General features: G+C 37.3%; 1 protein-coding gene across 2 annotated transcripts in view; it reads right to left on the minus strand.

Annotated features, from left to right (window-relative positions):
- Positions 1-25,118, minus strand: part of LARS1 (leucyl-tRNA synthetase 1) — a 68,706-nt gene that overhangs the window by 6,749 nt on the left and 36,839 nt on the right. For both annotated transcript variants that reach the window (XM_001157096.7, XM_016953996.4), the window contains exons 16-30: positions 23,956-24,041; positions 23,802-23,867; positions 23,598-23,680; positions 22,757-22,895; positions 22,219-22,431; positions 19,541-19,598; positions 14,913-14,976; positions 12,208-12,391; positions 10,320-10,410; positions 9,322-9,462; positions 8,292-8,432; positions 7,992-8,102; positions 5,755-5,865; positions 3,302-3,406; positions 1,817-1,912 (exon numbers count right to left, since the gene is read on the minus strand). In XM_001157096.7, the coding sequence (XP_001157096.2) occupies positions 1,817-1,912; positions 3,302-3,406; positions 5,755-5,865; positions 7,992-8,102; positions 8,292-8,432; positions 9,322-9,462; positions 10,320-10,410; positions 12,208-12,391; positions 14,913-14,976; positions 19,541-19,598; positions 22,219-22,431; positions 22,757-22,895; positions 23,598-23,680; positions 23,802-23,867; positions 23,956-24,041 (1,689 nt within the window). The remainder of the gene's footprint in view (positions 1-1,816; positions 1,913-3,301; positions 3,407-5,754; positions 5,866-7,991; positions 8,103-8,291; positions 8,433-9,321; positions 9,463-10,319; positions 10,411-12,207; positions 12,392-14,912; positions 14,977-19,540; positions 19,599-22,218; positions 22,432-22,756; positions 22,896-23,597; positions 23,681-23,801; positions 23,868-23,955; positions 24,042-25,118) is intronic.

A 25,118-nucleotide genomic window follows, 5' to 3' on the forward strand; every position in this document is an offset into this window, starting at 1 on the left:
GTAAAGATGACTACAACTACATATATCAACACCAGTGATGGACACTAACAATAACTACATTTTCTCTTCCACAACCACCATCATTCACTGAATCTCTACTATGTATTAGGCATTGTACTAAGCACTTTATCGACGTTAGTTCTATATCCCTGAAGTAGTTCTTTTGTACCCTTTTTCACAAAAGAGAAGCTGAGAACCAGAAAGATTAAAAATCAGCACCAGGTCACACAGCTAGTAAGTGGCAAGGTCAAGATTAAACATAAACCTATGTTGTACTTATAGAAGCTACATAGTCCAGAACCCTGTTTATTATTTTTAAGTGGAAAAAAGTCAAATGAGTCTTGTGAAAGACTTAAATACATAGTATCTTAATAGAATACTTGAAAATGGTTTGAAATAAATATATTTGTATAAGGAATATTTTCATATACCCATCTCCATGGCTCAAATGACTGAACTATTAAAAGCTACCACATCTTAATGCAATGAGCATATTCCTTACATGATGCTAAATTCAGGAGGTATCCATAATCACGATTTCCTTATTCTTTCAAAATAGGCCTTTTCTGTTTGCTGGGTTTTCAAATGTGGCAAAAGTAAAAAAACATATCTAAGTCCTCTGCTTATCAAGACAAGGAGGGCAGTTTACAGACTCTCCCAATTGCAGTCCCCTGGACTTTGCCAAATGCTGCCAATCTGAATGGATTCTTTGAGACTAAAAAAACAGAATGTCCTTCCTCAAGGATCTAGATCCAGAAATACCATCTGACCCAGCAATCCCATTATTGGGTATATACCCAAAGGATTATAAACCATTCTACTATAAAGACGCAGGCACACATATGTTTATTGCAGCACGGGCCACAATAGCAAAGACTTGGAACCAACCCAAATGCTCATCAGTGATAGACTGGATAAAGAAAATGTGGCACATATACAGCATGGAATACTATGCAGCCATAAAAAATGATGAGCTTATGTCCTTTGTAGGGACATGGATAAAGCTGGAAACCATCATTCTCCACAAACTAACACAGGAACAGAAAACCAAACACTGCATGTTCTCACTCCCAATTCGGAGTTGAACAATGAGAACACATGGACATAGGGAGGAGAATATCACACACCAGGGCCTGTCAGGGTAGGGTGGGCAACAGGAGGGATAGCGTTAAGAGAAATACCTAATGTAGATGACGGGTAGATGGGTGCAGCAATCCACCATGGCACGTGTATACCTATGTAACAAACCTGCAGGTTCTGCACATGTATCCCAGAACTTAAATTAAAAAACAAACAAACAAACAAAAAAAACCCAGAATATCCAAAACCTTTTCGTCTTCACCAATAATAGCCAAAAACTAAGAGGTTAAAAAAAGCTATTCCAGCATAACTTAAGATGATGCATCAATCCAGTTTATACTAAAAACAAAACAGCCTTGAATAACAATCAAACCAAGACTCATCTGAGGTTTAAAAGCTCCTTTTAACTGTCTAAAAAGGTCCTACATTTCCAGTATTTTTAAATAAAAACCAGATTTTGAAAATCATACTTTTTATTTTTAAAACCCACAAATAATATCTGGTAGTTCCTGTAATAGTAAACTGAGGAAAAAGTAAGTATTGCACTGACCAAGGAATTAGGACATTTCAGGTACATCCCCATTTCTAATAATCTATGGGGTCTACAACAAACCAACCACTTAATTTCTCTGGACCTTACTTTGTTCTATTTTTTAAATGTGGGTTTAGATGTAATGATCTCTAGGTCTCTTCTGGTTTTAAAATGCAATGATTCAGTGAGATTCCTTCAACTTACTTCTATTCTAAAAACATTAAGTGGTTTCCCAGGACAGCAGTCTTCCCTGATTTTATCTTCTGCTTCGGAGGCAAACTTGACTTCTATGTGTTCTAGCTAAACAGAGGGGAAAAAATGGAAGTTATTAGTATCACTTAATGTGATTCAAATTAATCATCACCTCATTTCACCAAGAACAAAACTAGGTTCTCCAGTTAACATGAAATGGTCTGTGCAATTTTATTATTTTCCATATAAATATTAAATGAAATCTGTAATCAGTTATTTAACATTCATTTTAGATGTCTCATAGTATTGTTATTTATATAGTCATGCTTATCATTTTCTATAATGAAATCTGGCATCTATCTGCCATATAAAACAAAATGAAAATCAGCATAAGAGGCTTCCACTTAAGACAAATAGAAGTTCAGAAATTTATCATTTGAGAATAAAAGGCTTCCACTTAAATAAATGGAAGAAAAGCTCAGAAATATAGCACAGTGCATATGTCTGAATATAAGATGACCCTAAACATAAGGTGTGTCTGCATGGTCCAAGTGAAAAGATCCAAGAAGTTTTTTGACCTAAATGAATATATATGAACATTTAGATATACATAAAATGGATGTCATTTAATATTTATTAATTTCATTAACTCATTTAAAATAAAATACTTAATTAGAAACAACTTTCTTCCATCTCCGTATTTCACAAAACAATTTTACTTAAATTCCAAACCTATATTTTTTACTTGAGTGTCTTCATTATTACTAGGACCATGTTTTGAGTGCTCTAACAGTTTTCTAGAGCACATGACTTTTCCTTTTGCCTAAGTTGTCTGAGACCAGCTTATTTACGATCTATATATAAAGTTGTGAGTGGGGCACAAAGATTGGATGGGGAGAACGTCACAGATATGTAAAAGCTATTGGTACTGTTCTAGTTCCTGGATTGGGTAGAAAATTCAGGGATGTTCATTTTATTATAAATTGGGAGGAAAAAAACACGGCAAGACATGGAACAATCATAATATATCATGAACCAAATCATAATATATCATGAACCATAATATATCATGAACCAATATATCAGTGCAGCAATTCTAAACCAAAGATTATAATTAATCCAATTCTGCAAATCAAAAGGGAGGGGGGAAAAAAGGCAACAATTCAGAGTACTCCATAACATGAGAGGCTTGGAAAGCATTTGAATATAAGGTCTCTTAAAAATAATTTGCAGTAGAATAGCCAGACATAGTTTTTTAATGTATAATTGATTATATGTAAATTAAGAATTGATGAAATAAGATGACATATCACTTTTTTCCTGCAACTTTAATACTCACCCATTTTTCTTCTCTCCAAAAATATTTTCGACTGATATATTTAACAAAGATACTAAACACAGAAGATGAAATTTATAAAAAGGTTTATTATAAAATAAAAGAGCTGGATTATGGTTTAACTACAGTTAACTGGTTATTACAATCCCTGGCCCTCTTACCTCAAGCGAATTAGTCAGATAGACTATATTCTCCATAAGCACAGCCTTTTCATCAAATTCTAATTGCAAATCCAGAATATGAGGCCCCATCTTCTCCAGATTTTCCTAAGAGCCAAAATGGTATGGAAAAACAAAATCACAGTAAGAATATGTTGGAAAACATACTTCCTCCAAAGTAATCATTCTTCTCTCAACTGATAAAATCTTCAGATTTCAGGAGTTAAAGGAAAGGCCTTGGACTCATGATTTCCTTTACCTACATTTGCTTGTTAATGAAATTTACTAGCTCCAAATAATTATCTTTTAAAGTATTATAAGATTATGGCAGCACTGAAAAGATGGGAAGGCACAAGGTTTTCAGATTTATAAAATAAATACGGTTTTATGATTGTTTATTTAGACTGACTTAACATGCAAGCCCAAAGAATTCACTTTACAGGGAATCAGCCAAATGTGTGAAAATATCCCTTTAAGTTACCCAAAAAAAACAAAATTTTAATTTTCTGAGATACCACCTTCTTAAAGCTGTTTCAGAGAATAGTGAATTAATAATATCCAAACAAAAAATCCCCAAAGATATTTCTGCAAAGTTTAAAGAAAAAAAACTCATACCACATGAGTACTCAAACATGGCATGTAAAAAATAATTTCTTATTCTTAATTTTCTTGGGTAGTCAATATTTGCTGTGCAAAATAGAATCCTAGAGATCCAAGTACATATGCAGATATAACTACCTAGAACATGTTATACTTAATGAAAGTGACCTGATATTATTCCTGCTACTCACTGTTTTAGCTTACTATGCAAGTTCTATTTCTTTTTCTCATGGAAGTGCTAGAAAGTCATTTTCTTATTCCCAGATTTATTAATCCCTTCCAAAGTTTGCAAAACCACTAATTTGCCTGGCAAATCACCAACATAATTTTAAAAATATATTACCACTCAAACGGTCTGATGCTGGTTCTTCAAATTTAAATGAGATCCTAAAGAAGCCAACTCTTGAATCTAATATCATTTTATACACACACACACACGCACACACACACTCTCTCTATATATACATATACACGTAACTACTTTTCAAATAGGTTTCCCTGGATTCTTTTAAAACATGTCATCAAAATTAATTGCCTTTGCAACCACCAGTGGAATATTTTGTTGGATCCACATGTTGACAGAGATTTGGCATTATGACCAATGACACTAGCCACTGGGGAACCAATGAACTATGAACATACCAGCACTTACATTACAACTTGATTAGTGTAGGTCAACACAGGATTCTAAATTACTTCTGAAACTTAAAATACCCTGAGGATCAAATAGTGACTTTGGTCTAAGAGAATTAAAAACCTTTTCCAAGAATACCAATCTATTATAATATTGAAGAAGTTAAGAGGTCTGGTCTCCATCAGGCATCTGCAGCCAAGAAGACCCAAGAATTAAAGGACAGTACAAGAATAACCACGATATGCTTAGTAGGCTGGAAGATACTAATTTGTATTTTTAAACAACATTTACTGAGCCTACTTCTTGACTGGTGCTACTTAAGTGTGTTAGGTACACTATTTTATTTACTCCTCACAGCACTCCTAAAAAGTTAGGTTCTATAGTATCCTCATTTTATGGATGAAAAATCCTGTAGCCCAGAAAATTTAAGTGATTTGTCCAAGGTCTCAAAACTAAGGAGTGACTGATACACAGAATTTCAACCAAGATTTTTCTGGCCCCATAGCCTGAGATCTTAAGCAATATAAGCCTTCTTTTGGTTTCTTTTTGTCAAGAAATCCAATAATACATCAGCGACGTATATGAAGAAAACTAAGGGTCTAACCCAATAATTCTCAATGGTAAGAAGTGGAAGGTGATTCTGCCCCCAGCGGACATTTGGCAATGTCTGGAGATATTTTTCATTGTCATAACTAGCAGGAAAGGTAGTTCTACTGGCTTCTAATGAGTAGAACCTAGGGATGCCATTACATATCCTACAGTGCACAAGAAAGTGCCCCACAAGAACTATCTAGCCCAAAATACTAACAGAGCTATGCTGAGACACCCTGGTCTAACCACTATAACCAATGTTTACCCTGTTAAGCTATACCTATACAAATGTTGAATCCTGGTTCCAGGAATAGGGTCTAGGAAATGCAAGCCTCTATAAGCCTAATGTAAGCCAAAAGAGTTTGAAAGAAGGGAAGGTAGAATATAAAGGGAATAGTTCAGTGCAGCAATTCTAAACCATTTTTTCTCCCACAATAATATTTTTCACATACTCAGCAATTCCGCAAGTAAACCCAAAATCTGATAGATCATTTCTCTCAGTCATTGATTGAAAAGTGCTATTTTAGCAGATTTCTGGCAGGAGACTATGTCCAAGGCTTTTCCCCATCCTTCTATTGTCCCATCTAACCATTGCTCATGTGGTCACAGCTGCATAAGGTCCACAGCTTACCTTAATCATGGCAACAAATGGCATGACTTTCTTCATGTATTTCTTCAGTTCTGGCATACTGCCTAGTTCACTAGCAATGACTTTGTTGTCAGGCAGTTTTCCGTTATTGGCCTAAAAAAAGGAAGGAGGAAGAGTAATGTAGAAAAAAAAGTCTCAAGAATAAGGCAGAATAGTAGATGTGACCAGGCATAGAATGGTGGCCTCTATCAATCCTTAGAGAACAGCAGAAAAGTGTCCAGCCCTAGCATCATGGGGAAGTGAAAGCTGAATGAACAATGCAGAAGGAACTCTCCTATTCTCTATAAATCAACAACACATACTTTTTAGTTTAGAAGAGAAAAAGAAGTGATTTGTGTTGAATATTTCTCCTGTTCAGAAACTAAATGGTCTCACAAAAACTTGTTTTCAAATTTCTAAAAGCATTTTATTAGTCATATTAAAATAAAAAATTACACAACTATCATACAAGTTTATATAATGTCTGCTTTTGGACACTTGGAAGAAACTGTTACCACAATTGTGAAAAGAATCCCTAGCTATTGACCTGTTAAAAACAGAATCATTTCTATCTACTCAAAAATAAATGTCCATATCATATATCACTAATGAGTACAATCCAAGTGTGCTTTAAATGAATCTAAATTCATTTCTTTCTACAAATATTAACGGTCCCCTCGATAGAGTGAGAAATAAAGCAATTGGTCTTTTCAAAGTTTTGGGCGACTTGTTTTCTCTTTATTGTAAAAGAAGGGCTGGGAATGAATCTAAATGAAAAGGAACATATAATACAATTTTAAATAATCTATTTTCAATTCTAACTTTTACTAAAGTACATGGGAAAAAAATATTCTACTTGTTAATATATTCCTCTGAAACACACGAAAAAGAAAAAGGGTGGGAAACACTCCTTTGCCTTATGTCACCAAAATGGTGCCACATTCAACATAAGAACACTCTTCGTGATTATAAATGAACATTCTTTTCATTCTTGTGGATGAAAACATACAAAAATCTAAAAGACAGCTGCTAATGCCAAAAGATACCACTGTTTTCAATTATCTAGCAAATGAATACTAAGTAAAAATACAACTTCAAAAAGAACAGAGGTGATGCATTTTTTAATACCTAAGACATTACATATTATATTTGGGTTCTTCCACTGCTTCCTTGAAATTGCTGGTATGAATATATAATCCACTGAGGTAGTTTCACTTTTGTGCCAACCAAAGTAGCTTTTATCTTTTATTTACCTTAATTCAAAATCTGCAAGCAGATTCTAAAGGCCACCTTCTATTTCTATCATATATACTCAAAGGTGGAAATAGTTCTCCATAAAAATAGACTCACAAGAAATACAAAAACATTTGCTCTTCTCTATCAAATTTCACAAATGTAAAAGCAGCTTTTCTTAGCATTTCTTAATTAACTATGAAAAGTGTTGAGGCAAAATTCCAATAATGGTCTAGAATATCAAAGCTAAGAATTTTTCCTTTATGTTTCTTCTTTACATTTTGACCACAATCCGTATTTTGTCTCTCTTTTTAAAGTGCACCTTAGTGGTCTGCATCTAGCAATAACTGTTTTAATAACCTAAGCAAAAAAGCCAAAGTCCATAAACGTACTTTGTTTCTACATTTTGAATGCAGAGGAAAAATAGATTTTTTTCTTTCAGGAAAACTTAGATCTAAGTTATTGAGTTCCCTTTAAGTGGATTTATCATTACCTGGCACAGCCAAAAATGTCTTCAAGCTCTACATTTCTATAGGTAATTATCAAACCAAACAACATTTAAAGTACTCAAGAACAAAGCTTCACTTTTTTCCAAACAATAAACAAGGTTACGGTTTGAAATAATTTAATGAATGAATATAATGAATGAATAAATTTAATGAATGACTCCCACGGCTCAAGTTACAACAAATTCCAAAGGCAAACTCTGTCCTTTTATTTCATCATTTCAACTACACATATGAAAACCCCCAATTCTTTTGATTACATTCAACTAGATCCAATGTATTTTTGTATAAATTTTTCGGAAATGAGAGGAAAACAGCAGCTTTTCCCTTAGCATCCATTTAAGAGCCACCAAGAATAACAAAAGGATGCTGTCTGCCTAGAGGGAATGAAACAAAGCTGCCTATCTTTCTTCTCCCAGACATTGCCAACATCCTAAAAACAAAAACAACATAGGGAGCATACAACACCATCAGGGGGGAAAAGTCTACTGAGAGCATCACCTCAAAGTATTTACGTAGAACAGACAGGGTGGTATGTTGCCAAGGTGGATAGTTCTTTGCCACATAGATGGTGCAATGTGAGGGCTTCTGCAGGGGTTGTTTGTCAGTCTTCTAGACGGTAAAAGAAAGGAAAAACATTCAATAGCTTTTATATAAACCAAAAATGAGAAGAACCCTCCCCCAACATACACCACCACGATCTTCACCATTAATGAAAATCTTTTTAACTTTCATTATAGTTAAATGTTATCTGATCAATAACTTTTAAGGAATAATCCTTTAAAAAAAAAAAAAATTTACCTTCCCTTTAGCTGGCATCATATAGTTCTTGAGTCGTAGTCTAAGGTCATGTGTTACTTCCATAAGATACTGTGAGGAGTGTATTAAAACTTCATCCACAGGACCTGCCACAGGCCATGAAGCATTCATAATTGAGTCAGGCTTTTAAAAAAAGAAAAACAAAAAAACCTTCAGTGAGATTAGACAATATAACTATTTTATGGTTCTTGATTATAGTTTCATACCAAGGATACCATCTGTAATTGTGTGCTCAGAGTTCAAACTTGACTACACATAACACACTTGCACAGCCCCTGATCTAATGTTCCCTAGAATTCAAGCTGTGAAGTCTGACTCTACATTCTTAATTAGCATCCATTTGTACAAGCATATTAATACCCACACACATATGCTCACTTTCAAAGAAAATTATGCAATGCTAATTTGCCTAAATTTAATCATTATTATATAAATTATGCATACACTCAGTTTTTATCCTGCTAATACATCCAGTATTCAAGTACGGTTATTTGGTATATAGATCATGAGCACATTTCTGTATTGTTCATGCATTTAAAAATACAAAAGAGCCTAGCTAATATGGCTGGAAAGGAGTTATTAAACCAGCCAATCTATTTATCTGCAAGCCTGTGAGAAATAACTGAATTTATATTCATAGTAAGAATGCTACTATCCCTGAATATTAAGTCCTATATATGCCAGAAGTTTTATATAAAACAAGAATACTTACGCAAATATACACCTATATCTTTGTTTTTAAGCAGCTCATAACAATTGTTTATATCTTTCTCAATATTTTCCCCTTTTAAAAATATGTATGCACTGTTGTGTATATAAATAAGGGCACATATATCCATCTGAATAGGAGATAGCTCTGGTTTAACCTGTCATAATTATGATGCTGAATCCAGCATTACTCTTGAATTACTCACTTTCAGACTTTCTCTCTTAAGTAACGATATTAGCACAACACTTATTTAATGAAGCCAAAATCAAAACCACTCAAAACATTTTAAACGCATAAAGGTACCTTTCCCAGGAGTGTCCAGATGTGCTCACACAAATGTGGACAGAATGGAGCGAGGAGAAGTGTCTGAACTTCAATAAACCGGAACACAAGTTCTCTGTGCATCCCTTCCACGGCCAATTCACGGTACTTATCTTTTGCGGCCTATAAAATTTGAAATTATTTACCATTTCCCTCACCTTCTTTAAAATAAAAATAAAGGGAAAAATTTTATCTTGGTTTTAACACATTTTTAAGTTTCTAGTCTTTTAAAAATCCATACCAAATTACTGTAAAGGTTTTACTTTAAGAATCTGCAAGTATTTATCTTTGTCCAAAGTACATGGCTGTTTTATACTAATAATTCTCAAAAAAAGAATTTTTTTACAGACAGTTTGTAACTGAGACATAAAAGTTGAACAACTTTAACTGTATATTAAGGGTGACTGCTCTTAGCAGCATATAGGATATTAAATATAAAAAAAGACTATAAATACAACACATTGCTATGCCCAGCCATTTATCCTTATTTAACCACAACTCTGAAAACCAAGTTATATAAATCTCAATGTGATATTTTACACAGCTCATTGCGTAAAGCTACATTTTTACTTTAAGCACTTTAAATGCCAAACTTGAGGAAATACTGACACCTTGTGGAAAACCTCAGAAAACGCTTGCTCTCAAATTAATGGCAATTAATTACAATTTTGCCTTCGTTTTTATCAATTTTGAAATGTTTTCCTGGAAAGTATAGCTGAATTTTAGATTTAATCTCCTTTATATTAATGCTCATAGCTTAACTAGGAGCAGAATTATTAAATCAAATGGACACAATAGAAAAAATACCAAAGATAATAACTTAAAATCACAATTTATTGAAGAATTTAAAATTTTTCTGGCAGGATTTTCAGTCTACACTTTAGGCGAGTAATTGTGCTATAGCAGGAAGAAAAAAGGGGGAAAATACATAATGTTCACATTGACATGTTTTATAGCTACCAAAAGAATCAACAGCCTACCTGAAACTCAAAAAACCCTGTTTTCAAAGCTTCTTTAAACATCATCTTTTCATAGTTTTGATCTGTTTTTATAATTCCTGCATTCAATTCACTATTGAATACGGGGAAAAAAAGGTTATTGAGTTTAAAGGCCCTTATACATAGCTATAAAAAACTGCTGCATACACAAATTTAAAATACTGCTTTTTAATATACAAATTTGAAATACTGCTCATTTAAGTAGTAAAATGAGAACAATGCCCAGAACATTTAAAACTGCTCAACACAACACCATCTTTGCGTTCCTTAAAACAAAGTACTGCAATCTCTCTATTGTCTATCCACCCTTAAGTACTGTCATCTGACACTGCTTAGGGCTCCTGTTTATGACAATAAATGATGCTTCTTCAGAAATTTCCTGATGGACACTTTATTCTTATAAAGCCCAAAATGCAATATGAAAATAGCTTAACTAAGGTTGTAGCCAAGTTTTGTTTTTTTTTTTGTTTTTGAGACAGGGTCTCTCTCTGCCACCTAGGCTAGAATGCAGTGGTATGATCACAACTCACTGTAGCCTCGAACTCCTAGGCTCAAAGAATCTTCTCACCTCAGCCTCCCAAGTACTAGGACTACAGGCGCAAGCCACCACACCCAGCTAATTTTTTTTTTTTTTTTTTTTTGTAGAGACAGGATCTCACTTTGTTGCCCTGGCTGGTCTCAAACTCCTGGGCTCAAGCAATCCTCCCACCTCAGCCTTTCAAAGTGCCTGGTTTATAGGCGTGAGCCACAGTGCCTGGCCATAGCCAGGTTTTAATTATTGCATTTACAATAACTAATACTGGATATCAGAAAAAAATTTTCTCATACCAATCCAGGTCCTTCTTCATTTGGCCTAATCTGGCCCCAACCTGTTTCATCTCCTACCTCTGCCCACAAGATAATGTACTTCAAATAAATATCAGACCCTTTCCATGGCTTATCCACACTTTCTCCTCTCCCTGAAAACATTGTTTATTTCTCAAGAAACCCAGAATTTGGCCTGGCGTGGTGGCTCACGCCTGTAATCCCAGCACTTTGGGAGACTGAGGCAAGTGGATCACAAGGTCATGAGATCGAGACCAGCCTGGCCAACATAGTGAAACCCCGTCTCTACTAAAAATACAAAAAATTAGCCAGACGTGGTGGCAGGCACCTGTAATCCCAGCTAGTAGGGAGGCTGGGGCAGAAGAATAGCTTGAACCTGGCGGAGGCTGCAGTGAGCTGAGATTGTGCCATTGCACTCCAGCCTGAGTGACAGTGCGAGACTCTGTCTCAGGAAAAAAAAAAAAAAAGAAACCCAGAAGTCACATGACACCTCTGAATTCTCCTTATCTCTATTATTGTGCTTAGAAACTGGGTGTTTGTCTCTCTTGCTAGACAATAAGGATCAGGTCTCATTTATCTTTATAATACCAGTGCATAGGATGACTCCAAAGATATTTATCCTTTTCTTTTAATCTACTTTTCCTTTAACCATTTTGCCCTACTCGAAAACAAGACAACATGGTAAAATGGTTATGAGAACAGACTTTCAAGACAGACAGAAGCAAGTTCATATTCCAAGTTTGCAACTACTAGCTTTAAGGCATTTAAGGAAATACTTAATTGTTCTAAGCTTCAGTTTCTTTATTTATAAAATAGAGCTAATAATATCTGTATTATATAAGGTTGCTTTGAGGTTAAAGTCAGATAATGGACACAAAATACTTAGCATAGTACCTGGCACAAGTAAGCCTTCAATGAATACTAGCTATTATTATCATTAGTTTATTTTATTTAAAAAAAAAAAAAAGAAAAGAAAAAGAAAACTTAAAAATGCACCAGGACTAAGTAACTCTAAAACACAAAATGATTGGGATCTACAGATTACCTGGCAAAAACTCTATCATTGAAAGTGTTGGCAGGACCACTTCTTAGGCTGTCCCAGTTGGCAACCATTTCTTTCACCCACTCTACCCAGGTGTACAGACGGAGAATACCTGCATCTGCCATGGCTTCCACAAAGTTGGCATCTTCTACAGTGTCACCAGCATCAGCCAGAGCCAAACGCATTCCTGGAAGAAGAAAAAAAAATTCAATGCATTAAAAATATGGTTACTGAGTATCAATTGTGTCCTATGTGTCCAGTTGGATACCTTGCAAAGCCCATATATAAATTAACAAATGCTTTAAAGGACTGTCCTGGATCAACAACAAAAATTAAAATCACCAAAAAGTAGCATCCCTAACCGTGATGTTAAAATATTCAAACCATCCATATTGATTTGCATCCACTAAGCACCAATATGTGTTTCTTCTCAGGCATGCTGAGTTAATGAGATAAAGTGATCTTTAATGAGGCAGAGATAGAAAATGATAAACTGGAGATAAAGATACACATTTCATTGTGGTTTTCTTATCGACATTTCAGCCTCATTTAGAGGTAGCAAAATACATTTTAATGCATGAGAATACACACTGGTGCCTTATGTGTACAAATGCATATGAATTTTTCTCAGTTTTGAAACTAGGTTCTTACAAGTTTACCACTAATAAAACTTTACTTTTTCAATTCTCATCTCTCAGTACTACCAAAATCTTCCATTCTAAAATATTGAAAAAAAGAACCTAAATGTCCATCAATTAAACTGTAGGATATCCCTACAATGGAACACTATATGGTTGCAAAAAAAAAAAAAAAAAAGAGGGAACTCATTATGTAGTTATTTCCGTCTTTAGCTTTGGTGTCCAATCAAAGCATTCAGGTTCTGCACTTTGCCTTTTCCACTTAACAGTTCATATTTGTATACTAACCCATACATACACATATCTGTGTTTTTTGTTTGTTTGTTTGAGATGGAGTTTCGCTCTTGTTGCCCAGGATAGAATGCAATGGCGCGATCTCGGCTCAGTGCAACCTCCGCCTCTTGGATTCAAGCAATTCTCCTGCCTCAGCCTCCTGAGTAGCTGGGATTACAGGCACGCGCCACCACGCCCGGCTAATTTTGTACTTTTAATAGAGACAGGGTTTCTCCATGTTGGTCAGGCTGGTCTGAAACTCCCGATCTCAGGTAATCTGCCCGCCTCAGCCTCCCAAAGTGCTGGGATTACAGGTGTGAGCCACCACACCCAGCTGTTTAGTTTTATATCTACATATCTATACACAAAATAAAAATCATGAGCTCATACTTTTATCACCAAATCCAATCTGACCCCATAGGGCTCATTCTAGCATTTTCTCTTTACTTATTTATAGCTTCTTTTTCTGATAGTGAGCTCTGTGAGGCAGAGGTTCTCATTATCTACCTGTTTACTTATTTATTCAATCCTAACATATAAATAAAGTGGTTTCATAATTGCTTATATATCTTGTAAGAAACAGACTAACTATATTATTTGGATACAGTTCCGTCTTTGGCTTTGGTGTCCAGTCAAAATACTGAGAACACAAACTGAGTTAGCCATGACCAATAAAAAGAAGTATCATGATGACCAATGACTAATTATATAAGAAATGAATGGTTCTTTCAGGATAGTGCATTTCTTCTCTTGACACGATAATAATAAAATGTAATAGGACTGAGGCCAGACAAAAAAACAATTTTCTGAAAAAATCAATGTTCCCAGGTTCAAGACACATTTAGGAATACCAAATACAGGCCAGGCATGGTGGCTCATGCCTATAATCCCAGCACTTTGGAAGGCCAAGGAGGGTGGATCACTTGAGGCCAAGAGTTCAAGACCAGCCTGGCCAACATGGCAAAACCCCATCTCTACTAGAAATACAAAAATTAGCCAAGCGTGCAGGCACATGCCTGTAATCCCAGCTATTTGAGAGGCTGAGGCACGAGAATCGCTTGAACCCTGGAGATAGAGGTTGCAGTGAGCCAAGATCATGCCACTGTACTCCAGCCTGGATGACAGAGCAAGACTCTTTCTCAGTTAATAAGAATAGAATACCAAATACAGAGGAAATATCTTGGAAAAGCTTCCTACATACTCAACATTTTTTTTGAGACAGAGTTTCACTCTTATTGCCTAAGCTGGAGTGCAATGGTGCAATCTCAGCCCACTGCAACCTCCGCCTCCCAGGTTCAAGCGATTCTCCTGCCTCAGCCTCCCAAAGTAGCCTGGATTACAGGCACCCGCCACCACACCCAGCTAATTTTTTTTTTTTTTTTTTTGTATTTTTAGTTGAGACAGGATTTCACCATGTTGGCCAGGCTGGTCTTGAACTCCTGATCTCAGGTGATCCACCCGCCTTGGCCTCCCAAAGTGCTGGGATTACAGGCGTGAGCCACCGCGCTTGGCCCATACTCAACATCTCTACAAAACAAGTCTTGAATCTTAGCAATGATACTGAGTTCATTAAAGGAAGACTCAAACTAACTTCAGCTTGATTTGTTCCTGAACACATCATGTCAGCAATTCTTATATATTAAATATTATGTTGCTCATCCACAAAGGAAACATTAAGATTTTAAAATTTTGTTAAAAGCAAAACAGAAAGTAAAATTAAAACACCAATTTTAATGTGTCTTCTATAATCTGAGAACTGGACCCTACAGAACAGCAATAAGAAAAATGTTTACTCACCATCTGCTGAAAATTTGTCAATAGCTTGGGTCAAAGTGAGGAAGTTGCCTGTGGATTTTGACATCTGAAATAGAGAGTCAGTGATCAATCATTAATAACAGTAATATAAATAAACCAAATGAGCCAAATAAAATTAACTAGGTTGGCCATGACCAGATAAAAACAAAAAAGAATTCAAAATATGGAAAGGAAAAGATACTATACTAATTTTAGAGAGGTGAAAACTGAATTTCATCCGATAAAGTGCCTTGTTTGGGTTACTCAGCTATCAGTGACACAGCTAGGAGAGGACCTCCAGACTCACACTCAGTCCACTGTGATGTAGCCTATACTGTCTGGGTTAGACATGTGTAATGATTCCACTATAACTCTAGAACACCACCTGGTTACCTAAGAAAGAGCTTTACGGCAATTAGAATCATTCAGAAATGGAATGGACCAGCTCATGAGGTTGGAGTTATGATTTTAGGAACCCTCCTATCATTAGGGTCACAAAAATCGGTTGTTCAAGTTGTGCTCTGCCTTAGGGCAATGCATCGGAAGAGGCACCACTCACAGCCTAGCAATCTTTATCACTTTAAAATTGTATGTCATTAGTTTAACTATGCTGATATCAAAAGGAAATGATGATTATATCAGTTTTCTATTATACTACATGGCAATACATATCTTGTTCTAATAAAATCAGGATAGTACAACAACTTTCAGACAGTCAAAGAAAATGTCATGTTCTAACAAGAATAATAAATGTATTGTTCCTTTGACTTACAAAGAAGAAATGAATTCAATAATCAAAGGTTCCTTATTGAGCTAACAAAATCTATTAAAATCGCCTGTGCTTCTAAACAGCAATTTTTCAGTCTAATATACAGATTACCTTTTTTTTTTTTTTTTTTTTTTGAGATGGAGTCTTGCTCTGTTACCCAGGCTGGAGTGCAGTGGCGCAATCTTGGCTCAGTGCAACCTCCGCCTCCCTCGGTTCAAGGGGTTCTCTTACCTCAACCTCCTGAGTAGCTGGGATTACAGGCGCGCGCCATCATGCCCAGCTAATTTTTGTGCTGTTAGTAGAGACGGGGTTTCACCATGTTGGTCAGGCTGGTCTCTAACTCCTGACCTCGTGATCTGCCAGCCCTGGCATCCCAAAGTGCTGCAATTACAGGTGTGAGCCACCGCACCCGGCCACAGATTATCTTAAAGGAACATTTTTTATTATCTTTCAATATTAGGGCACAGGCTAAGTCTGATGTTACATAATGCAATTTACATCAGCTGCCGTTTGTTTAAAGCTACAACTATTTTCTCTTTTTTTCCTTTTTTTGAGATGCAGTTTCACTCTTGTCACGCAAGGCCTGAGTGCAATGGCATGTTCTCAGCTCACTGTAACCTCTGCCTCTCGGGTTCAAGCGATTCTCCTGCCTCAGCCTGCAGCTGGGATTACAGGCGCCCACGACCAGGCCCGGCTAATTTTTTGTACTTTTAGTAGAGATGGAGTTTCACCACATTGGCCAGGCTGGTCTTGAACTCCTGACCTCAGGTGATCCACCCGCCTTGGCCTCCCAAAGTGCTGGGATTATAGGCGTGAGTCACCACGCCCAGTCTCCTACAACTATTTTCATTATGACATATAGACACTTATGACAACTAATACTGTCATTGCTATTCTGTTGGTTACAGCAAAATTCACTGGTTGTAACAAATCTAATTTGTTACCATTTTTATTAATGAGAAATAAATAATTTTGTACCCTTTTTTTTTTTTAAGTCAAGTAGGGGTGCCCTTCTGTAATTTGCACAGAAGTATCATAGGGGCAAGTGAGGGGTCTGTCAAGTTTGCATAATCTCCTACTGAGGATATTGATTAATAAGATAAAGTACTATGCAGTCTGTTTTAAAAAAAATCACCCATATTATTAATAGTAACAGTAGTGATAGTAACAGCAGAAGCATAGAGAGGACTACTATACTGCTTGGGAAGGAGCATTACGTGACATCTAAAAATCTTACAGACTCCAAAATTCTATCATTCTACTAATTTAGTGGCCAGTCACAGTATAAAACAAAAAGCACTGAGCCATTTTCTCAACTTACTAAGAAAAATAGCTCTTCCCATCATCTTGGATCCTATGGAGGCCTGCTGGGAGCAGGACTTCTAAAAGGAAATATGGCTGGAAGGCTGTGGTCCAAGGCCATTTTTGCTGGCTATGAGCAATGTCTCCAGAACACACAGCTCTTCTTAAGATTGAAGGTGTTAGCTGGGCATGGTGGCTCACATCTCTAATCCCAGCACTCTGGGAGGCTGAGGTGGGCGGATCACGAGGTCAGGAGTTCGAGACCATCCTGGCCAACATAGTGAAACCCCGTCTCTACTAAAAATACAAAAAAATGAGCCGAGCATCATGGCAGGCACCTGTAGTCCTAGCTACTCAGGAAGCTGAGGCAGAATTGCTTGAATCCGGAAGGCGGAGGTTGCAGCGAGCTGAGATTGCGTCATTGCATACCAGCCCAGGCAACAGGGTGAGACTCTATCTCAAAAAAAAAAAAAAAGTGAAGCTGTTTATGCTCAAGATGAAACAGAATTCTATTTGGGCAAGAGATGTGCTTATGTATACAAAGCAAAGAACGACTATGACTCCTGGCAGCAAACCAAACAAAACCAGAGTAATCTGGGGAAAGGTAACTCGGGCCCCATGGGAACAGTAGCATGGTTCATGCCAAATTCCTAAACAATCTTCCTGCTAAAGGTATTAGACACAGAATCTGAGTGATGCTATACCCCTCAAGGATTTAAACTAATGAAAAGTCAATAAATAAAAGTGGATTTGTTAAAAAGGAAAAAATAAATAAATAAATAAATGGCTGGGTGCAGTGGCCCATGCCTGTAATCCCAGCACTTTGGGAAGCCAAGGCGGGTGGATCACTTGAGGTCAGGAGTTCCAGACCAGCCTGGCCAACATACTGAAACCCCGTCTCTACTAAAAATACAAAAAAGTAGCCGAGTGTGGTGACAGGCACCTGTAATCCTAGCTACTCAGGAGGCTGAGGCAGGAGAATCGCTTGAACCCAAGAGGTGGAAGTTTCAGCAAGCCCAAGATCGCATCACTGCATACCACCCTGGGCAACAGTACGAGACTCTGTCTCAAAAAAAAAGAAAAAAAAAAAAAAGAAAAAAAATTTGAAGGTGTTTATGCTTAAGATGAAACAGAATTCTATTTGGGCAAGAGATGTGCTATGTATACAAAGCAAAGAACCAGACGGTGACCCCTGGAGGCAAACCAAACAAAACCAGAGTAATCTGGGGAAAGGTAACTCAGGCCCACGGGAACAGTAGCATGGTTCATGCCAAATTCCTGAACAATCTTCCTGCTAAGGTTATTGGACACAGAATCGGAGTGATGCTGTACCCCTCAAGGATTTAAACTAATGAAAAGTCAATAAAAGTGGATTTGTGAAAAAAAAAAAACAAAAAACAAAAACAAAAAAAGGCCGAGTGCAGTGGCTCATGCCTGTAATCGCAGCACTTTGGGAAGCCGAGGCAGGCGATCACTTGAGGTCAGGAGTTCGAGACCAGCCTGGCCAACATGGCGAAACCCCATCTCTATGGAAAAAAACAAAAATTAGCTGGGCATGGTGGCATGCGCCTGTAATCCCAGCTACTCAGGAGGCTGAGGCAAGAGAATCGCTTGAATCTGGGAGGTGGAGTTTGCAGTGAGCCAAGATCGTGCCACTGCACTCCAGCCTGGGCGAAAGAGTGAGATTCCGTCACACACACAAAAAAAAAAAAAAGAAAAGAAAAGAAAAAAAAAGGAAAAGAAAACTCTTCTGGGTCACAATGCTAAGCTCTTTATGATTCCTGTCCCTGTCTCTGTCTCTCTTTTTCTCTCTTTACTTCAGTTGCAATTTGTGTCACCTTTGGCCACTCTAAATACAAATGTTACAAATAGGTAACTCTTCCCTATCTCTCTCTTCAATTAATACTATCTACTCCCCTTGCTCAATTTTAAAGATAAAAATTAATTTATAGGCCGGGTGCGGTGGCTCACGCCTGTAATCCCAGCACTTTGGGAGGCTGAGGAGGGCGGATCATGAGATCAGGAGACTGAGACCATCCTGGCGAACACGGTGAAATCCCGTCTCTACTAAAAATACAAAAAAAAATTAGCCAGGCGTGATGGCGGATGCCTGTAGTCCCAAATACTCGAGAGGCTGAGGCAGGAGAATGGCGTGAACCCAGGGGGCGGAGCTTGCAGTGAGCCGATATGGCGTCACTGCACTCCCGCCTGGGAGACAGTGAGACTCCGTCTCAAAAAAAAAAAAAAAAAAAAATTAATTTATGCCTAGTCCTAAATACGCTAATTAGAAGGTTTTTAACTCTGATTAATTCATATTATTTCTTATTTATTTACTGATTTTTTGGTAGAGATGGGGTCTCACTATATCGTCCAGGCTGGTCTTGAATTCCTGGCCTCAAGTGATCCTCCCACCTTGGCCTCCCAAAGCTCTGGAATTACAGGCATGAGGCACCACACCTGGACACATTATTTCTTACATACATTAAAAAAAAAGTGCAACAACCTAAATCTGAAAAGCCTTCCACAGAATTTTAAACTTTTAAGATGCAATAAGCCTTACCTTCTCAGAGTTCAGGAGGAGATGTCCATTTGCTCTCACAGCTGTAGGCCATTTGTCACTTCACAGATAAAAAGACAGAAAATAAGAAACAAAGATGATAGTTCTGGCTTAAAATTTTGAGGTAAAAGCTAATAGACTCATAAAAGCTTGCTAAGATAAAAGTGCAAGGATATATACTATAGTCCTTTTTGTAATGGGAAGTGAAAACAAATCAAAGGACTGGCTACATAAACTAGGATACAGGTATATAATGATGTAACTACTTAGGTGGGGCTACACATATGGATATAAAAAGATCTTAAAAATATATGTGAAGGCTGGGCGAAGTGGCTCACACCCGTAATCCCAGCGCTTTGGAAGGCCGAGGCGGGTGGATCATGAGGCCAGGAGTTCAAGACCAGCCTGGCCAGGATGGTGAAGCCCCATCTCTACTAAAAATACAAATATTAGCCGGGTGTGGTGGCTGGCGCCTGTGATCCCAGCTGCTGGGGAGGCTGAGGAGGACAGTTGCTTGAACCTGGGAGGCGGAGGTTGCGGTAAGCCAAGATCGCGCCACTGCACTCCAGCCTAGGCGACAAAGCAAGACTCCCTCTCAAAAAAATGTATATATATATACACACACACACATATATAAATATACACACACATATATACCCACACACATATATATACACATATATACACACATATATACACATAGATATACACACACATATACATGTGAAAACATAAGACAGAACAGTGTAAACAATGTGGTATCTTTATATACATTAACAAATAGAGATATCAGATGCTGGTATATAAAATCACAAGAAACCAATAGCATCATGATGAATTTTGGGAAATAGAGTAGTGTGCAGGCAAGGATGAAAGTTCACTTTTAACTTTTTGCCTTTATGTACTCTTTAAATTTTCAAACTATGTACATGTCATTCATTCATTCTAGCAATGAGATCATATGGGGAGTTGAGAGCAAGAGTTGTGGAGCCAGTCTCTCTGGGTTTGCATACTTGTACTATCTTCATTAGCTGGGTAGCTTTGGGTTATGATTTCTTCCTCTTTATTCCTCAGTACACTGCCCTGCCTACAGACATGGATATTAAAGACCTTCCTCGAAAAGCTATAGTAAAAAGAGTTATTAAAAGTGATTTAAAAAGTACCTGGTATAAGCTCTTGATGTCAATACTTATTTGTAATTTTTAAAAACCTAACAAATGTGAAAAAAACTGGTGCAAAGGAATGAAGATTCAACTTATTGGTAAAGAATACTTCTGAGATACCAATTTGCCTACAAATGCATTGTAAACAATAGAGAAAAATACTAGGGCCAGGCACGGTGGATCATACCTGTAATCTGAGTACTTTGGGAGGCCGAGACAGGAGGATCGCTTGAGTCCAGGAGTTTGAGACCAGCCTGGGCAACAAAGTGAGACCTCGTCTCTACAAAAAATAAACAAAATTAGCCAGGCAAGGTGACATGTGGCTAGTCCCAGCTACTCGGAAGTGTTGAGGATCACTTGAGTCTGCGAAGTTGAGGCTGCAGTGAGCCAAGATCATGCCATTGCACTCCAGCCTGAATGACAGAGTGAGACTCTGTCGAAAAATAAATAAATAAATTAGGTAAGTAACAATAGTGGATGACAAGTAGTGTAAGAACCACATTAAATTTATTTTATTCCTCTGGGCTGGGCATGGTGGCTCATGCCTGTAATCTCAGCACTTTGGGAGGCCAAGGTGGGTGGATCACCTGAGGTCAGGAGTTCGAGACCAGCCTGGCTAACACGGTTAAACCCCGTCTCTGCTAAAAATACTAAATTAGCTAGGCGTAGTGGTGCACACCTATAACCCCAGCTACTCGGGAGGCTGAGGCAGAAGAATCGCTTGAACCTAGGAGGCGGAGGTTGCAGTGAGCTGAGATCACACCATTGCACTCCAGCCTGGGCAACAAGAGCAAACCTCTGTCTCAAAAAAAATAAAAAATATTCGGGAGGCTGAGACAGGAGAATTGCTTGAACCTCAGAGGCAGAGGATGCAGCAAGCTGAGTTCGTGCCACTGCACTCCAGCCTGGACTCCGTCTCAAAAAAAAAAAATTATTTTATTCCTCTACTTCAAAATCTTTGTTTTATTGTTGAAGGAAAAAATGTAATTTTATTCTAAATACAAGAAGGCATAAGAAATTGTTTTGGTTTTATGAAATAAAATTTTAACAGACTGAGAGGTTTGTTTCCTCAGCTACTTGAGGAACTAGAGGGAAAAGTAGACATGTCTGGGTAAAGAGGGAAAAGGACAGAAGGATTACTCTGAAGAAACAAACTCTAGTCAGAATGTTACTACAACTAATGCTGGAACCTTGGGGCTCTCTGCTCTAAAGAGAAAGTTCTTTCCAATTCTAATGGTCTAGAATTATTCCTGCATTTAACAGGTCAAATGAATTACTAGCAGACCAGCAATGCACCTGAGATATGACATGCTTTGGTGCCTGGGGTAGGTATGTGGATTTCTGGATGTAAGAGATAGGAGGTGGCCTTTCTGCTTTAGCACATATTTAAGATAAGAAAAAGAATGTAACTGGCAAATCTATACCATCCCCTCCACAATAATTTATTAGATATTTGAAGCCACAAGACACCCCTATTGACAATCAATAACTCTAGTCCACACCTATTTTATCATTCACCTTTGTTCCGGCCACATAGCCACATGATTATAAAGGTAATATGAAAGATGATTTGGAACAAGATCCTTGCCAGAGACGCGAAGATCAACAGGATACCAGAATTCAAACTCCTGCTTTAACTGATCTAATTTTTCCTTTGCAATCTGAGTCTTAGGAAATGGAGCCTCCTTGAAGAAAACATAATCCCAAACTTCCTTGGTCATCTGTTGCGGTCTGTATTAAAAATAAAACAAACTATTATATATATATATATGTAATTTCTTTGGAAGAATCAATACCTGAATCGAACCATGGATTAGGAATCTCTTTCTTAATGTAGTTACAGGAACAAATAAGGACAACAGCTTCCATAAGAATGAAGAATAGATGATGACAGTAAGGGGCTATTTATTAATTTTTCCCAGTTCAATAGTAAAAAAGCAAAAATATCATGACAAAATTCTGTGAAATAAATCTTATTAAAACATTTCAATACGTAAATCAAATATCACAACTCTTACTGACAAATTATGCTCCTTTCCCTTATCTGTTTACCAACCTAATGCCCAGCGGAGACTCTGCCTGTCCATGCAAGTTACCCCCCTGCAATAGGTGTGCAACAGTGTAAAATGCCATGTAAATAGTGGAGTCAGAAAGTGATTCAATCAGCCACTGCTCATCCCAAGGCAAGTGAGTGCCTGAAAAATAAAAAGTAACGCATGAGGAACCTGAGAGACATTTCATCTATAGAATCCACATTTTTAAGAAGGGGGCTATAGCATTTACAAAGCTACTTATTTAGGAAGCTCTTAAATTATTCTTGAATAATTAATAAAAATAAAATGGTAGATAAAAGACAAAATGGACCAGGCACAGTGGCTCACGCCTATAATCCCAGCACTTTGGGAGGCCGAGGCAGGTGGATCACCTGAGGTCGGGAGTTCAAGACCAAACTGGCCAACATGGTGAAACCCCGTCTCTACTAAAAGTACAAAAAAAATTAGCCAGGCATGGTGGCGGGTGCCTGCAATCCCAGCTACTCAGGAGGTTGAGGCAGGAGAATCGCTTGAACCCGGGAGGCAGAGGTTGCAGTGAGCTGAGATCATACCACTGCACTCCAGCCTAGGCGACAGAGCAAGACTCTGTCTCTAAAAAAGAAAAAAAAGACAAATGATTGAAGCTTGGAGTCTCTCCATAAAAAAGTCACACCACAAAATCTATATAGAGAGGGCATATTTCTACCACACAGTAGATGATAGTGGACTATATCCTAGTTTTCATGACCATCCAAAGGAAACTTACTGCTTTCAATTCAGAAAACACTAGAATTGAGGGGCAGGGGGGAAGGTAAAAATGTATATTTTCTGTGTAACTGGCAAAGTTATCCAAACAAAAATTACCTAGACCATAAGTTCTTGAGCAAGCATGTTCTTGTAGCCAACCTAAGGTGGCTTCAAAATTCCTCCTGGTCTCCTCACAGAATCTAGAAAAGAGCAAAAGACAAAGTGTATCTTTACTGGTTCATTTTTTTGTTGCATTTCAACTTTACTGTTTCCACATTTTTCATCTCCTTTTTCCTCCTTCATCACTTTCTCCCATCTTACGTTTCCAGGTTCTTCAAGCACTGAGATGTCTGTTTCTTCCAATTCTCTTCTCCATAATCCAAGTACCTGAGAGTGGACAAATTAATATGTTTTTTTTTTTAAGTCAAAGGTGAGCAAATTGACTAGGGGAATTTTCTTGCTATAAGAGACTAACCACTGGTCACACAGAGCCACGACACATTCATCTGACGACCTGGACATCACTTGTTTCTCTGGTTCCATGTAAATAAGTGCATCTCCCTAAAGGAAGGTAAACAAACATACATTAGGTACTATGTCAAATCAATCTTCATTCCTCAAGGATAAAAATTACTTTAAAAAAATGCTATACCACCAATAACTGAAACCCCACATTTTCATTATGTCTTCCCCGCCTTCCCAGGGTCAGTCATCTTCTACCTTTCCTTCTATGTAACACCTGCTTTTCAAAAGGCATGAATCTTCATCAAGTGGATCACTTTCTCTAGCTACTGATTATTTCGTTTCAGTGAAAAATTAAAAAGTGAACAAAAAGGAAAAAAAACACAAAAGATGGTCAGCAGTTTCGAATCCTATGGTTTGAACGTTGGGCTTCCTATGACAGTTTTTTGGGGTTTTATTTTTTTTTGTTTTGTTTTTATTTTGACAGATAGGGTCTTGCTCTGTTACCCAGGCTGGAGCGCAGTGGCACTATCATGGCTCACTACAACCTCGACCTCCTGGCTCATGTGACCCTTCTACTTCACACTGCAGCCTCCTGAGTAGCTGGGACTACAGGCACATGTCAACCCACCCAGTTAATTTTTTAATTTTTTTATAGAAATAGGGTCTCACTATGTTGCCCAGGCTGGTCTCGAACCCCTGGGCTCAAGTATTCCACCTCAGCCTCCCAAAGTGTTTGGATTACAGCCATGAGCCACTGTGCACAGCCCTATGGCAGCTTTTTATCCTTCTTATAAACTACTGCTTAAAAAAAAAAAAGATATACAAAGACTAAACATAGAAAATCTTGTTACTAAAGATTTATGGTGCCATGAAAAATTTCCACTAGAAAACTGACCATGTTTTTGATTTTTTACCAAATATAAATCTTTCTTAATGCTATTATGATCCTAAATACTTTAAGCATGAAAATTGACGATGCTTTTGATTTCTTACCAAATATAAATCTCTCTTAATGCTATGATGATCCTAAACATTTTAGGCTAGGATAATTTTTAAAAATAAAATCCAGCATTATTATTCATAAAATGATTCACTGCTCTGTTTTTAATGCAATTCTTCATGCTGAAATTAAATAGCTGGAATTTTGGTTTAAAGATGGTAGATTAAAAACAG

Source organism: Pan troglodytes, chromosome 4 (assembly GCF_028858775.2).
Source record: "Pan troglodytes isolate AG18354 chromosome 4, NHGRI_mPanTro3-v2.0_pri, whole genome shotgun sequence".
Classification (NCBI taxonomy): domain Eukaryota; kingdom Metazoa; phylum Chordata; class Mammalia; order Primates; family Hominidae; genus Pan; species Pan troglodytes.